Raw genomic sequence first — 16,242 nt, 5'->3', positions numbered from 1 at the left:
CTTACACACTTTGAATTTTTATGATTTTATATTTAAAGAAGGTTTTTTTTTTTTCTTTTTTTTTGATTTTGAAGAAAGATTTTTTTTTTTCTGAATGTAACTGACACAAGACGTAAAAAATAAAATCGTGCTAAGTATCTTGGCTAGTTACGTAATTATACCTAAGGCACAGACCAATTTCTCAGATTTTATGGAAATAGATTTGAATTGAGAATAAAGTAAAATTTAAATTGGACCCACCTTATTTACTGAGCGCTAACTTTATTTCAGATAACTTTACCTAGGTTTCAACTAGGAATAAATTTTATCTAACGGTTCTGAGTAGACCATTATGTCACCAACCTCTCAACACGGTCTAAAAATTTTCCACCACTTTTTATCATATAAATTCGTTTTATGTCAACATAATGATAAAATGTTGGTTATGATCACCCCAAAAGTGGTGGTGAATATCAAATGCAGTTAATGAAATGGTTAGAAATTTTATCTCACTATTTTCCATACTAAAAGAACATTTCAAGTTTTATTAACTTCCAAATAAATATTGTTGAAGATAATTAAATTACTATTTGGTTACTTTTTTGAATGATGCTTATATTTATATTTTGAAAGTTTAGAATTTCGAAATCAAACGTGTTACTTAAAGTTGTTGAGTTTGACTTTTCTCCCCATTGTTTTTTAGAATATGCATGATGTTTGTTCCAAAAGGAACAGCTTTTGTGGCAGCTTTGCTATTTGCTACTCATCCAGTTCACACTGAAGCAGTAAGTGTGTTTTGTTCTTCTGAGAATATCTTAGGAACGGTCATTGAAAAAAAAAAAAAAAAACGAAACACTTGTTCGTATTCGATAACTATTTAAAGTGAGACTTGTGTAAGGTGTTATTTTTTCTGAAAAATAGTACTCTTCTTAATTCCGTTACCAAATTGTTGTTAAGGGATTGTCTTCATATTAAAATAAGCATCAACTTTAAATTTTTCTAGGAGAACCCCCTGATTTGACACATATTTGTGATCAGCATAATCATTTAACTTTGTATTCAAAATTTTGTTTAATTTGCTCCAGTCATTGCATCCCAATTTGATTGAGAAAAAACCATCTCGTAATTCAAGTTTAAAAGATGTTTCATATCTTTGCATTTAATATCAAAAGCACCTTGGGTGAGGGAAATATTGATTTTTTTTTTGTTTCAAAGTATGAATCAACCCAACAATAAAAACGTCATTCACTATATCAAAAAAAAAAAAAAAAAAAAAGAATTTTTGAATTATGAAATTAATATTTGAAAAAAAAAAGGAATTTCCTATTGGTTGGCCCTCTTTGGTACAAAATCCGGTCTCCACGAGGTTGTTGTCAGTTCTCTCGGGATTTTCGGTTGTGTTGGTGAATTTGTTGCACTGAGGAAGAGGCTCCATTGAAGTCTTGAATTAACTATATGCTAGCACGTTTTTAGCACGTATATAGCCGAATAATTAAGAGTGTTTCGTTTTTTTTCTATAAATATACAAAGAAATGTTTATCCGAAATAGTTTGGTAATATGATATAAAATACCATTTTCAAACACTTCATTTTTAAAAGTAGAATATTGAAATTAACTTCAAACTTTTTTTGTACTTTAAATACTTATTTTTGTTTGTATGATTGATAATTAGAACAAATAAAATAGTATAGAGGATGCTGAAGAAGTTAAAGTAAAAATATCCAAATTAAATTTTTTGAAGGATAAAACAATTTCTAAGCTACGGTAAAGTTTTAAAGTTCTGTACTTTAAACTCCCAATACCTTCATTACCATCCGTTGCTATCCTTTTCGTTTCTGGGTTGACTACATTTTCTGCTAGTTTTTCAAAAAAAATTAATTTATATTTTATGATATCAATATCAATGTTTTGCCTTTAGAAAGCAACTTTAAAATTCATAAATCATTGAAAAATTCAATGGCAAAAGAGAAAGGACACGAGAAACATTTTGCGATATTTTCCGTTATGAGCTGAATATATTCAAGATCAAAAGAAATTATACATCATTCAAACGAATCCCTTTGAAAAATAGATACGGCACTATTAAATTGAAAAGCAGGAATTTTTGGTCGCACCAAGATTGATAAATAGGGAAGGATTAAAGCTTGTACAAGTTGGAAAAAAATGAGATAAAATTATCACTTATTTTACTACTTTTACGTAACTCAATTAATTTTGTTCTTACGGGCACTGGGATATTGATTAGTAGATGTCATCGAAAATTGTTGCTTGAATCTCGTTAGAATTTAAAATCTTTCAGCATGTGATCAACGAATTTATAAAACATTCATTCTCATTAGGATTTTATTTTTGATCTGTGGAAGCTCTTTAGCAATCGTATTGATTAACGTCAAAATATTTCTCTGAGGTTATTAATGAAATAGTCGCAAAGAAAACTTAAAACTGCCACAAACAATTTCTCGATTCCATTTTTTGTTTTTTGGAATAATATTTACATTTTTTTTTTCTTTCGATAGTCGTTATTTTAAAAAAATATAGATTGTTCTATACTTTATGTTATATGTTGTACGTCCATGTCCAATGAAACAAATGTTTTGTAACAATATTTATTACCATTTTAAACATTTTTAAAGAGGCAGTATTTTACATAAACAAAGTGGTCTGAATAAAAAAAAATCTTGTACAAGTATCTTAGCTGGTCATCTCATCTTTTCTTTCTTCTTTTTTTAATTAGATGTAAGTAAAAATATAAGTCGTTCAGATTAAACGCGAACATTTTGCGATGCTGTATGTATCGGATTATATATGATGACCAGGAAAACTCGTGAGAAGTCGTGCATGAAGCTACTGATATCAAATTGTAAATCCTCATACATAATTAGCGAATATTACTGATCGAGTAACGCTCTAACGTTCACATCAATGAAATTCGCGCCATAGTATGACAATTTGATAATATATTATGGCAATGTTTGACATACAGGGAAAGGTTTTATTGTGACAAAGCTGAAAACGATCCGGTAATTTAACTGTTTTACTGGTAAGATTGTCATTTTAGGAGAATTAAGAAACAAAAAAGGTGGTCAACAGTGAACGCTATCTACTGGAGTTTAGGGTTAATCCACTGGAGTTAGGGTTAAAATTTCAACTATCGAAATATCACCAAACAGGCAATTGCTTCGTTCAAATATAGAAGCAATTTTCATCCGTCATACCTTGACGGACGATTTCCTAGTATAATAAGAAATGTCAAGAAATAATGTTAATTATGACACTGAAAGAACAAGTCTTCATAACATTATTTCTAATATCATATAAAACGTCTTTTGGGTGAATGAGAGGTCAAAAACAAAATATTGGTGATTGCTTTGAATGTCTAGAGGCTTTTACTTCTTCAAAATAATCCCAATTCGTTTATTTTCCATTGTTTACTTTTAATAAACCTTTGTTGTTTACAAAACAATTTAAATTTTGCATTAAAGAAATTGAATAGCTTTTGATAAATATTTCTTAATGCATCTAAAAATATTATCTTCGAAAAATGAAGTTTATGCAAAAGCAGTTGTCATTAAATTAAAATTTTTGAAGGTCTCTGAAAACTAATATGTGCAGAGAATCGAATTTCAGGGATTTGTGAGCAAAAACCATTCCTTTACTTGGAATTATTCATTCCATATGTTTTATTCTTCGTAAAAATAAAGAAAACCATTTATCGATTTTAAATATTTTTCCTGAATGCCACATCCTAAAAAATATTTGAAAATGCCGTTCTGTATTTGCATTAATTTATTTCAAAGAATATAAATCTTCGATATTTTCGAGTATCAATGTAACAATGTTTAACAACAGCACAGAAACCCTTAGGCGTTTCCAACTTTTAAAACAACATTAACATGGGAGAGAAAATGCCGAATATTCCATAGCGTTGGTACATTTTGTTATTTACAGAAAAGCAGATACATTTAATGCTGATTCCGCAAATGAAGTATACTGAGTTATAATCAATACAGAAATTTTTCTGTCGCTTCGGGGTACTGTATTTCGTTTTCATACTTTCCTTTTTTTTGCTTTTTCCCCCTACTTATTTTGTCATTTACTGATGTCAGGTTAAGGTTTGAAAGAATGACCCTTGATCTATATGCTCTCTTCTGATGCATTGAAAAATCCGTCCCTTGTAAACCAGAAACAGGTGTCTGCACACATTCGATAATGTGTAAAATATCTTTTGAATATTAAAGACCATTTATGACATACTAGCAAAAATACCCGGCGTTGCCTGGGTCAGTAATAATTATGAGAAAAAATCGTTACTTGCTTTTTTTTTCTGGTTTAAGTGAAAGAATTTAAAACACATCTTTTTGACATGATTAAAAGTAGAGTTTCTTCCTTACCCATAAAAGTAAAATAGCAATAAGTATAAAGAACAAAATAGTATTGATTTAGAAACGAAAGCACTATATTTAAGCATGTACAAATTTCCAAAACATGAAATTATTCTTCTCATGTTTAAAAAGATTAATCTGTTGATACTTTTTTTTTAACATGGAGTCTAAAACCTTCTCTGTATTGCTATTGACGTTGCTCGTAATCCCCTTATACTTGCTTTAGTTATTTTGGGAAATTTCAATCATTGTGGGCTCTTGGTGCGATTTTACCGAATTTGCGGGAATCGTTTTGGGATACCTTCGATGATGCTCCCTCCTTCTTTCCTTACTTTGTAAAACGATATATTAATTTTCGTTACAAAGATATTATCGCCAGGTGCTGAGATACTTTTGGTCACCATAAAATGGCGCTAAAGAGTTTTATCCGAAATGTTTCCAAAATAAGTAGTAAAATTTGGCGATTGTTTGAAATTGTGCAAAAAGGAAAAATTAATGGAAGTTTTTGTGCTGTTTATGGATTTGCCTAATTTCGTTGCTGGATTATTTAACACAGTAAAAAAAGATTCTTAAAGATTCTTTGATTGGCGATATTTTGTTTACATGGTGAAAACTGAGAAACATTATGACGTAGTCTTCGGCTTCAAAAACAGCGACATTGAAAAAAACTGCCAAATGCATCAGCTATGGAAATATTTCTGCAAAAATTTTGGCGATCTGCTGGTTGATTGGATAATGAGTAAGTGTTCAATCAGCATAAATAATAATAAAAACCATTAATTACATTAAAGTTCCGTTTAAATGGAAAATGGTCAGCCAAATCATGTATTATTTGCCAATCTTGTGCAAAAATCTTACTTCAAGATTTGACTTGAGAAAAGCCTTGAACAGTCACGAAAAGCAAAGATAGTCAACAATACAACAATAGTCGCTATCGACAGGGAGTTGAGATGATACACTAAATACTGTATTGAGTTTAGGAAAGCCTTCGAACATGGAACTAAAAAGCTCATAACTCGTTTTTTATTCTACTTAGAAATTTCGAATAAGTGCCATCTTCAGCAGAAAAATCAGAGCTTTCGATGGACATATAATGTAAATATGTGCAAGTATTTTTTCATCCCTATATTAGAGAATTTATACGAAAATTGTATTTTATTGCTCCCCTAAGGGGGGTTTTGCCCCCCATAACGGGACGAAAACTATCCTATGTGTTATTCTGATGCATAAGCTATATTATTGTAAAGTTTCATCAAAATCCGTTCAGTAGTTTTTGCGTGAAAGAGTAACAAACATCCATACATCCATACATCTGCGGCAACAAATATTGACAACTTAACTTTTTGCTATTGAAGTGAAGTGAAGCGCTACATGTTGTCATTGCGTCATGTTACTCGCGCCTCGCACTCGTACGAATCACGTGTGGATAATCCTTGGAATTTTTACCATTTTCCTTTTCCCTTCTTGTATTGTCCAAAAATGTTTGAATAAATGTGTCACTTTTGTGTAACTTCGTTTTCTTCATGAACATAACACGCCAACCGGCCGTAAATTGGTGACCTGAGGACTTATTAAAAAAATGTATGCAGTTAATATCTTGATGCAGCCTTAAGAATGCCGTGTTAATGAAGCATTTGGCGTTATTGTTTTCCTGAGGACTTTGATTAGTAAGTTTTTGCATTTGGAACTACTGCTTTGAATTAGCGATGACTACTCCCGATCAACAAAATCAGGTTGCAAAAGTTGCACTTCGCATCCCACCATTTTGGAGAGCTAACGTACGTTTATGGATTGCGCAATGCGATAACGCCTTCAATTACAGCGGGATTACGAGTGATGAGACCAAATTTTCGGCCCTTATCGCCAACATTGATGCTGAAACTTTATCTCATGTATCTGACATCGTACTAAATCCGCCAGCTGAAGAAAAATATCTAAAACTAACTGAGCGGTTAATTAGTGAGTTTGAAGATTCTGAACATCAGAAAATTAAGAAACTCCTCACTGAATTGCAGTTGGGTGATGAGAAGCCAAGTCATCTCCTACGAAAAATGAAAGAACTTTCTGGAAAATAGCTCAATGACGATTTTTTACAAAATTTATGGTTGCAACGGATGCCAGCCCATATCCAAACAGTTTTCTCAGCCTCTTCCGAAAAATTGGATCAACTAGCTATCATAGCTGACAAAGTCGCTGAAGTTGTCCAGCCTAGTGCAATTTGTGCCACTTCGAGTAGCAGTATGTCCCACAACACAACTGGAATCACAGTTGAATTTCTCGCCAAACAAATTGAAGAGCTTACACGACAAGTCTCTGAACTGTCTCGCGAACGTACAAGGTTCCGGAATCGTTCAAGATCAAGGTCCCGTTCAAGGAAGGATAACGGATCTTCTAATATGTGTTTTTACCACAATCGAGTCTTTGGTGATAAGGCGCGGAAATGTGCTCAGCCTTGCAACTATCAACAACAAAAAAACGCTTCACCCCCGTCATAGCTGGGATGACAGAGGCATCTAAAAAACCCAGTCGGTTGTTTCTCCATGACAGAAAGACAGGAAAAAAATTTCTAATTGATTCGGGTAGCGAAATTTCGGTTTTGCCACCGTCTTTCAAAGATAAAAAAAGGAACTCTTGTGAAACATTCTCCCTGTTCGCTGCAAATAACACTAAAATTCCTGCTTACGGATTTGTGCACAGACAACTCGATTTAGGTCTCCGGAAACTTTTCCCCTGGATATTTGTGATAGCTGATGTAACTTCTCCAATTATCGGTGCTGACTTTTTGAAACATTTTAATCTTCTAATTGATTTGAAACGCCAGTGTCTTATCAATCCGGAAACTTCATTGCTTACCTATGGACATGTTGTTCACAAAAGCCAACCCTCTGTGGTGACGGTTTCTGTTAATTCGGAGTATGACTTATTGCTTTCTGAATTCCCAGATATAACAAATCCTACCCTTATTAAGCAGAGAGTTGCTCATAACACAGTGCACCATATTTTGACTCGAGGACCACCTGTGACAGCGAAACCTAGAAGACTTCACCCTAAGCTTCATGAAACTGTGAAATCTGAATTTGAATTTCTCCTAGATCAGGGAATAATTCGTCCTTCCAAGAGCCCATGGAGTTCACCGTTGCATGTCGTTCCTAAGAAAGACTCTACTGTGCGTCCAGTTGGAGACTACCGCAAGCTCAACTCTGTTACTGAATTTGACAGCTATCCAATTCCTTATCTACAAGATTTCGCTCATTCCCTTTTCGGTAAATCCATTTTCTCAAAAATTGACATCTTTAAAGCATTTCACCAAATACCTATTGCTGAAGCTGACATTCCTAAAACAGCAGTTACAACCCCATGGGGTCTCTATGAGTACACTCATTTATGCTTTGGGTTAGTAAATGCCCCACAAACCTTCATGCGCTTTATGCATGAGGTTTTGAGAGGTCTTCCATTTTGTTATGTTTATCTTGATGATATATTGTGTTTTTCAAACAATGAAATAGAGCATAAAGAGCACTTACGTGCTATATTTGAACGTCTTAGTGCATACGGCCTTACCCTAAATGTTTCAAAATGTATGTTTGGTGTCACTGAGCTAGAGTTTCTTGGCCACCTGATAAGCCCAAATGGAGTTAAACCCTTGCAAAATAAAGTTCAAGCAATCCTCGATTTCAAACTGCCTGAAACTATTGGTAACTTGCGTAAGTTCCTTGGCCTAATAAATTTCTATCGCAGGTTTCTGCCTCATGCAGCAGACAGCCAAGCTTCGTTAACGGAGTTTTTAAAAGGATTCTCCGGGAAAAAAAATTCAAAGAAACCCATTGTCTGGACTCCGCTTGCAGTTGAGTCTTTTAACAAATGTAAACAAGCACTAGCAGATGCAACATTACTTGTTCATCCCTCTCCTACTGCTCCACTTGCCTTGTATGTAGATGCATCTGACTATGCCATTGGCGGTGCACTGCATCAAATTGTAAATTCAGAATTGCAGCCTTTAGGTTTCTTTTCCAAGAAATTCAGTACAGCAGAAACTAAGTACAGTGCTTACGACAGAGAGCTCCTTGCTGCTTATGCATCTGTTCGTCATTTTAGGCATATGTTGGAGGCTAGGGAATTTGTCCTTTATACGGACCATAAGCCTCTTACATTTGCCTTTCGTCAAAAGAATGACAAGTGTTCCCCTCGCCAAGTGAGACAATTAGACTTTATCTCTCAATTTACTACTAATATACAGCATGTTCCAGGACCTGAGAATATCCCTGCAGATATCATGTCCCGTATAGCTGCTGTATGTGTGCCTTCACCAATTGATTATTCTGCAATAGCGGAAGCACAAAAAACAGATGATGAGTTGAAGTCCTTACTCTCACCAAACTCATCTCTGCAACTTAAAAAAATTACTCTCCCAGAATCTAACATTGATTTAATTTGTGACGTATCGACAGGCAGAGCTCGTCCTTATGTCCCAAATCGGTTTCGCCAGGATATTTTCACATCATTGCACAACATAGCTCATCCTGGTGTTCGCAGAACACAATACATTGTCAGGTCAAGATTTGTCTGGCCTAGAATGTTGAAAGATATAGCTCAATGGACCAGATGCTGCATACCATGCCAAAAGGCCAAAGTTCAGCGCCATACAAAAGCACCTTTGGCAACCTTTCAAGAACCTTCTCAGAGATTTGATCATGTCCATTTGGATCTTGTGGGCCCTTTGCCTCCCTCAAATGGCTATTCTTACTGCTTGACTTTGATTGATAGGTTCTCTAGGTGGCCAGAAGCAACCCCACTCAAGGAAATCTCTGCCGAAACAGTTGCTGAAGCATTTTTCACCTGTTGGATCTCCCGTTATGGAGTGCCTTCAACCGTTACAACCGATCAAGGACTGCAGTTTGAAGCTGCCCTTTTTCGCTCTCTCACAAACCTAATGGGCACCCACAGATCCAGGACGACGAGTTACCACCCACAAGCTAATGGATTGATCGAGGAACTGCATAGGCCTCTCAAGACTGCAATTAAATGCCATGCCACCGAGAAATGGACGGAAGTGCTTCCTTTGATTCTTCTTGGCTTTCGGGCCGCTTTGAAAGAAGACCTGGGTTGCACACCAGCTGGCTTAGTCTTTGGAACGACAATTCGCCTTCCTGGAGAGTTTCTAGATCCTACCCAACAACCAGTTAATCCTATAGACTTTGTAAGCAAATTACGAGAGCATATGCAAAACTTATGTCCCATATCACCTAAACGTCATGGCCATAGCAAAACTTTTGTACATCCTGATTTAGCAACTACTACTCATGTTTTCCTTCGTCAGGACATGGTGAGACGTCCACTCCAACCTCCTTACGATGGACCCTTTTTAGTGGTTCGCAGAACAGAGAAGGTATTTCATCTGAATGTAAAAGGCAAAACGGTACCTGTATCAATTGATAGGTTAAAACCTGCGTACATTTTAGATAGCCCATAAACAAAATGTTCCACCACTAGCATCACCTCCAGTTTTGCAAGATAATCCAAAGCAACATCAGCTACATAAACCAATTACCTCACCAAGTGGTTCTTCATTGAAACCTACAACTCTTTCATCAGAGGATGAAGCAACTGTTCAACCAAGGATTACACGTTCTGGACGTCATGTGCATTTTCCCGCAAGATATCGTTGACACTGGGAGGGGAGTATGCGGCAACAAATATTGACAACTTAACTTTTTGCTATTGAAGTGAAGTGAAGCGCTACATGTTGTCATTGCGTCATGTTACTCGCGCCTCGCACTCGTACGAATCACGTGTAGATAATCCTTGGAATTTTTACCATTTTCCTTTTCCCTTCTTGTATTGTCCAAAAATGTTTGAATAAATGTGTCACTTTTGTGTAACTTCGTTTTCTTCATGAACATAACACGCCAACCTGCCGTACATCCATACATCCATACAGACAAACTTTCGCATATATAATAGTAGTAAGATGAGGCAGTGAGAAGGAAATAAGTGGCAAAATGAAAAATTTGGAGAAAACCAGTACAAATCGTAGGTGAACCTCTCCTCTGTCTTGGAGCAAGAGATGGTACTAGTAGCGCTGGTAGGTGCTGCTGTGCAGCATGATTTAGAAAGACATTTCACTGAAAACCTACTTAGAACCGGGGCTTTAAACATGTTCTACTCAAAACTTGAAAATGTCCACTTACATACCTTTGCTTCTCACTGTCTCATATGTGTCATGTAATGGTCCTCGAAAGATACAAATTTAAACAAGTTGCATTGTTATTAGAATATTTCGTATGAATTATCATTTTAAACGTATTCTCACAGTTACGTTATTTTTTTTTCCTACTTTAGGTCACTGGAGTGGTAGGAAGAGCAGAAATATTATCCTCCTTGTTTTTCCTGTTAGCTTTTCTATCATATTCAGCAGCCACCACATCAAGCACCACTACAGGTAACATTCTTGTTGACACATAAATTCGGGGGAAAAAAAACCTTGTGTGTCGTAAAGACACATGATAGAGGAGAAACTTTTATCGCTTTTTTTTTTTACCTCCTGAATCATCACTTCATCCGCACGTTTTCTCTCACGTCCCGCTCTTGTTCTTTCTGCGCCTGACTTAGGCTTACTCACAATAAAATTGTATATTTTAATGAAGTATGTTGAGAAAAACAAGCTAACTAAACTCTTTGAAATCCGTTCTTTAATTGTTGCCAAAAACATTTAAAAATAATCGTTGTAATTATAAAGTTGATTTTCTTGATAAAAGTAAATAAACTAATTTCAAGGCTGGACTTAGGCAATGTGGATAACAACTTTAAAACTGATGACTACTTGAAACGAAAAATCTTCTAAATTCTGCATCATTTGGAGAGTTAAAAGTCGACAAGATCCAGAAATATATTTTTGTTTAGGTTCAGACTTGAAATTAACTTTTAAATTTATTGATAGAACTAACTTTAAAATAACTATTATCTTTCACTTTTCATTTGTAGCTCAAAACATGAAAGTATTTCAATTTTATTATTACTATTACTTTTCATTGCTTTTGGAAATAATTAAAAACAACTACGGCATTTCCGTCACACAAAATAATGTGGATAAGAATTTCAAAGCCCTTGCATGAAAAGTTTCACTTCATATCACAAAAAAAAAAAATTAATTTGAATCTTGAAATTTTGAAATAAAATTATGTTTTTCATTTCAAATTTATGTTCAATCACGAGTGTGTGCGTATGAAGGCGTGTGTTTGTGTCTGTGTGTAGACATGAGTGTGAGTGTGGTGATGTGTGTGTGTATGCGTGTGTGTTTTTGTCTGTGTGCAGATATGAGTATGTGTGTATGTGTGCATGTGTGTATGGGTGGGTATGTGTGTATGTCGGTGTGTGTGTGTATGTATGCGGTTGTGTGTGTAGGATATGTATGCAAACTGAAGACTGTTTTCGCTAGAGGAGCAGCATCGTGAGACGATCGGCCGACGCGACGGTGGTGCTGCAGAGGGAGGCGGGAGGAAAATAAAATCATAGGACATCAAAACAGTCAAGTGAGAACAATAAGCAATCGTGATTGCTCAAAAAAAAAACAGTATTTGGACGTCTTTAACCGTCATAGTATTATTTCTACAACTGTAGCGCTATTTGAACAATAACCTTCAATAGTACCTTTATTTACACAATAATATGCGTAGCAAGATAATGCTTTTTTAGCAACGATTACAATATCCCTTTTTTTTCCAAGACATACTATATCACTAAGCATAGCTAAACAGGTTGAAACTACATGTTAAGTGTTAAAAAAAAATAAAAAAAACTTGAACAGGTATTTTTTGGATGCAAAATAGGATAGAATAAAATTAGAACCATTCTTCTTAAAGGAAGAAATAGTATTTCACTTTTAAACTCGGAAACATAAATACAAATACGGTTTATAGCATAAAAAATATGTTTGCTATAATACTTTTAGAAATAATTGATAAAATTTGATCACCGTCCAGGCACAGTGTAAAAGCATTTCATCAGCCGTCAGAGAAGTTAAATCAAAAAATAAAAAAAAAGTAATTTGAATTTTGACATCTTGAATTCAAATTATGTTTTTCGCAATCAGGAGTGTGTGTATGTAGGCGTGTGTGTTTGTGTGTGGGGGGTATGTGTGTTTGTGTGTTGGGGGTATGCGTATGTGTGTAGGCATATGTGTTTGTGTCTGTGTGCAGGCATGAACGTGTGGGTAGTTGTGTGTATGTTTTTGTGTGTGTATGTGTGTGTAGGTGTATGTGTGTGTGCATGTGTGTAGGTGTATGTGTGTGTATGTTTTTTTGTGTGTGAAGGTGTACGTATGTGTAGGTGTATGTGCATGTGCGTGCGTGTGTGTAGTTGTGTATGTATGCGCGTGTGTGTAGAACATTGATGCAACCTGGAGACGGCTTTCGCTATACTGCCGTGCTAAGCGCAAAAGTCGTATCTGCAGCTGAGGTCAAACCGAAAAACTGCTATTTAAAGTTTTACGCCTCCATATATTTGATCCAGATTTCACTTTTTTTAGATTTTTTAAAAAAATAGTTCTAATTCACAAATGACAATAAAACATTGCATAGGGGTAAAACATGTTATAAAGAACCACCTCGTGACAATAACTCAATTTTGACAAAAAGTGTAGATACCACTTTTGTGCTTAGCACGGCAGTATAGGAGCAGCACCGTGAGGAGCCCGCCTGTCCACGGTGATGGTGCAGAGGGTGGCGGTGGAAAAAAAAATGATAGCACGCCAAAAACAGTCAAATGAAAGCAATAAGCAATCGTGATTTCTCAAAAATTAAGAGATGTGTAGGTCCTTCATTCCCTGACTTTTTAAACTCACAAAAGAAGAAAAAAACGATGCAGACAATCCTAAAATGTGAAATGGTAAAGAGAACTAAAAGAACGAGACAAACGGAGATAAATCAAAGGTCACAAGAGATTCTATTTAACTGAGATGTTGGGGAATGTGGGGCAAAGTGAAATAGTGAAAAAGACTGAGCTTTTTAAAAATGAACAAATTGAAAACATGGTTTTTTAATTTTAGGAATATTGTATTTTATAAAACTTGAACTGACACATTATTTTTTATTTTTGATAGTAAATTCGCGCTCTCCAAAAGAGTGGGAAAATTTCAATTTTTTTTTCATGGAGCAAATTGAAAAATCATACACTTTTCCAATAAAATATTTTTTTGTTCGATTATAAAATATAATTTTGATCAAATGAATCAGTAAATAAAAATGAAACAATGAATAATTAAATTAATTAGTTAAAATACATGAAGAAAAATATATGAGTGAGAAAACGAGTAAATGAATAAGAAAATAAGTCAATGAATGAATAAATAAGTGAATTACTAAATTAATAAATCAAAGGAATCCCTTAGTAAATGAATACGTGATTTAGTAAGTGATTGTGTGAGTTAACGAAATAATCTATTTCATTTTGCCCCGCACATAATTGATTAATTGTACAAAATAATTAAAATAATTAAAACTGAGCAAATTAGCAAAATTTTAGATAAATAAAGACAGTATCGAAGGTCTCCATTAATGTTTAAAATGTTAATAACAAGGATGTCATCATTTTATTATAACAAAAATAATTTTTGACTTACAACAAATATTACAAAATGACTACATGCAATATACGAGACAGCCCGGTTATCACATCTTAAGACTGCAGTTTCGTTCTTATTAAAACTCCTCAGTCAGGAACAGTGAATAATCGAACTGGAGGCAGACGCCATCTCATTGAAACTCAACTTCATCTCATTCCAGTTTGGTTATTCACTATTTCTGACTGAGGAGTTCTAATAAGAACGAAACTGTAATCTCTGGATGTGATAACCGGGCTGTCTGGTATATTGCAGGTAGTTCTGCCTTAGCCCTGGCTAAAGAGCGTTAACCTACTGATAAATTACAATATGAGTGTACATTTTTGAAAATATCCAATATTGTTATATGATTTAGTTTTCGGCGGCATTTTTTTCCTGACTGAAATAGAATACATGTGCTACTACAATGTCAAAATATTACCAGATTGGTGGAACTATAAGCAGATTAAATATTTCACTATTTCACTTTGCCCCACATTCCCCTATTTAACTCTATTTTTAAAAATAATCAGAGAGCATGTTGGATGGGCTAAAATATGCACCAGCATCCGAATCGATGGATATTTTTGATTTTAAAAGCTGTCTTTATCTTAGTTTACACATGCTTACCGTTTAAAATTTCAGAACAACTTATATTTTTAACATGTAACAATGTTCGATGGAGAATTTTCTGTAATTTTGTAAACCTGCTTTATTAACTTCTTTTTAAAAATAATTGAAGGTCGTGTGAAAATATGATGGGTGTTTATTGATTTTGTACTTTACGTACTTTAACCATGTAATTGAGAAGATTATGCTTTGTGCAGATTGGGCTCCAATGTTCTGGTGCTTGCTGTTCGTAGGGATGGCTACTTTTTCAAAAGAACAAGGTATTACAGTCGTTGGAGTCTGCTATGCTTACGAGATATTCATCGTTCAAAGGGTAAGAACATATGAAATTATTTTCTTCTACTCTAAGCGTAATCGTCGCTCTGAAATTTGATTAACTGAACCAAACCTTAAAATGTTTAACCAATGTGTGTTTTTTTTTAACATTTCTAATGCTTTTGAAAAACCTTTTATTTTCAACGGTACACTTTTAATGTTGCCAAATATTTTTAAGAACTGTTGTAAGATCCAGAATATGAAGGTTTACCAAATTAAATGATTTTACTTTTGGCTGGAGGGGGGGGGGGATAGTACTTAAGCGTTGGCCTCGCGTGACCTTTGGTGGCATTAAGTGCCTAGAGCAATTTTGCATCATGAGGGTTTAAGTGGCGATGATGTTGATATGGTTACTTGGTTGGAAAATGGGCGTCGAAATTCTCTGCGCCATCAACATCCACTCTTAATAGTGGCATATAAAAGCCTTAATGTCATTTCAGGGGATCGCACTAGGCATGCAAAAGGCTTAGGCCTGTTACAGTTTTATAGAATTTTCACCTGAATGTATTACATAGTATTTAAACCTTATGAGACACAGTCATGTTTGGGCATTTATTTGTATTCTTATTTTGTATGTATAATATTGATATTTGGATTACCTATTTTTAGAAGAATAAATCTTTCCCTTAATGTTATAAATCATCAAGTTTATCAGTGTGTGAATAATTTTCCGATTTCTGCTTACTCCTACAGTTGGGCAAACCTAACCCGCCAGAGTTGTAATGCTGTGATTAGGATGTGCATAGCCTTCACAATGCTGCCAGGTTAGGTTTGTCCCAACTATAGCTTTTTCATTTTCTTTACTGTTGTTTTGCCTCCTACATTATCTGTCGTGCAACTTTTTACAGGTAAGGCTTCCAGAACTATTACAGATAATCCACACAAGCAAAGTCAGGCTTTGGTTTCGAGCAGGGATCATGCGGACGATAGCATTAGTTTCCTGCTCTCTATTTTTGCTACTAGTAAGGCTCAGTATCATGGGAGCTCAACTACCAGTATTCACTAAGTAAGTACTACAGTAAAACCTGTGAAGTTGACCACCCCTGTAAGTTGTCCACCTGTCTAAGTTGACCGCTATTTTCAGGCAAAGAATTAGATCTATATCATATAATTCAACCTCTATAAGTTGACCACCTGTTTAAGTTGACCACTACAGTAGTGCACCGCAAGTGGTCAACTTACACAGGTTTCACTGTATTTAGAATTGGATGTGTTTTTTACGACAATGAATGTTATTTAAAATGCTTGCTGGGTTCCGAGATTAAACTCTTACAAAACGTGAAACAATAAAATGCATTGTAATTTTTTTTATATTTTTAATTCCAATGGCTGGCAGCAAG

At 34.8% G+C, this 16,242-nt stretch overlaps 1 protein-coding gene across 1 annotated transcript in view; it reads left to right on the top strand.

Moving 5' to 3' along the window:
• LOC129221021 (protein O-mannosyl-transferase Tmtc3-like) overlaps positions 1-16,242 on the top strand; it is a 117,987-nt gene that overhangs the window by 43,272 nt on the left and 58,473 nt on the right. Inside the window, exons 4-8 of the mRNA XM_054855457.1 lie at positions 683-764; positions 10,702-10,801; positions 12,672-12,677; positions 14,785-14,900; positions 15,751-15,908. Of these exons, the coding sequence (XP_054711432.1) occupies positions 683-764; positions 10,702-10,801; positions 12,672-12,677; positions 14,785-14,900; positions 15,751-15,908 (462 nt within the window). The remainder of the gene's footprint in view (positions 1-682; positions 765-10,701; positions 10,802-12,671; positions 12,678-14,784; positions 14,901-15,750; positions 15,909-16,242) is intronic.

The sequence above is a fragment of the Uloborus diversus genome, chromosome 4, assembly GCF_026930045.1.
Source record: "Uloborus diversus isolate 005 chromosome 4, Udiv.v.3.1, whole genome shotgun sequence".
NCBI classification, from domain to species: domain Eukaryota; kingdom Metazoa; phylum Arthropoda; class Arachnida; order Araneae; family Uloboridae; genus Uloborus; species Uloborus diversus.
The sequence above is the reverse complement of the archived record's forward strand: the minus strand, read 5'-3'. Positions and strand labels throughout refer to the sequence as shown.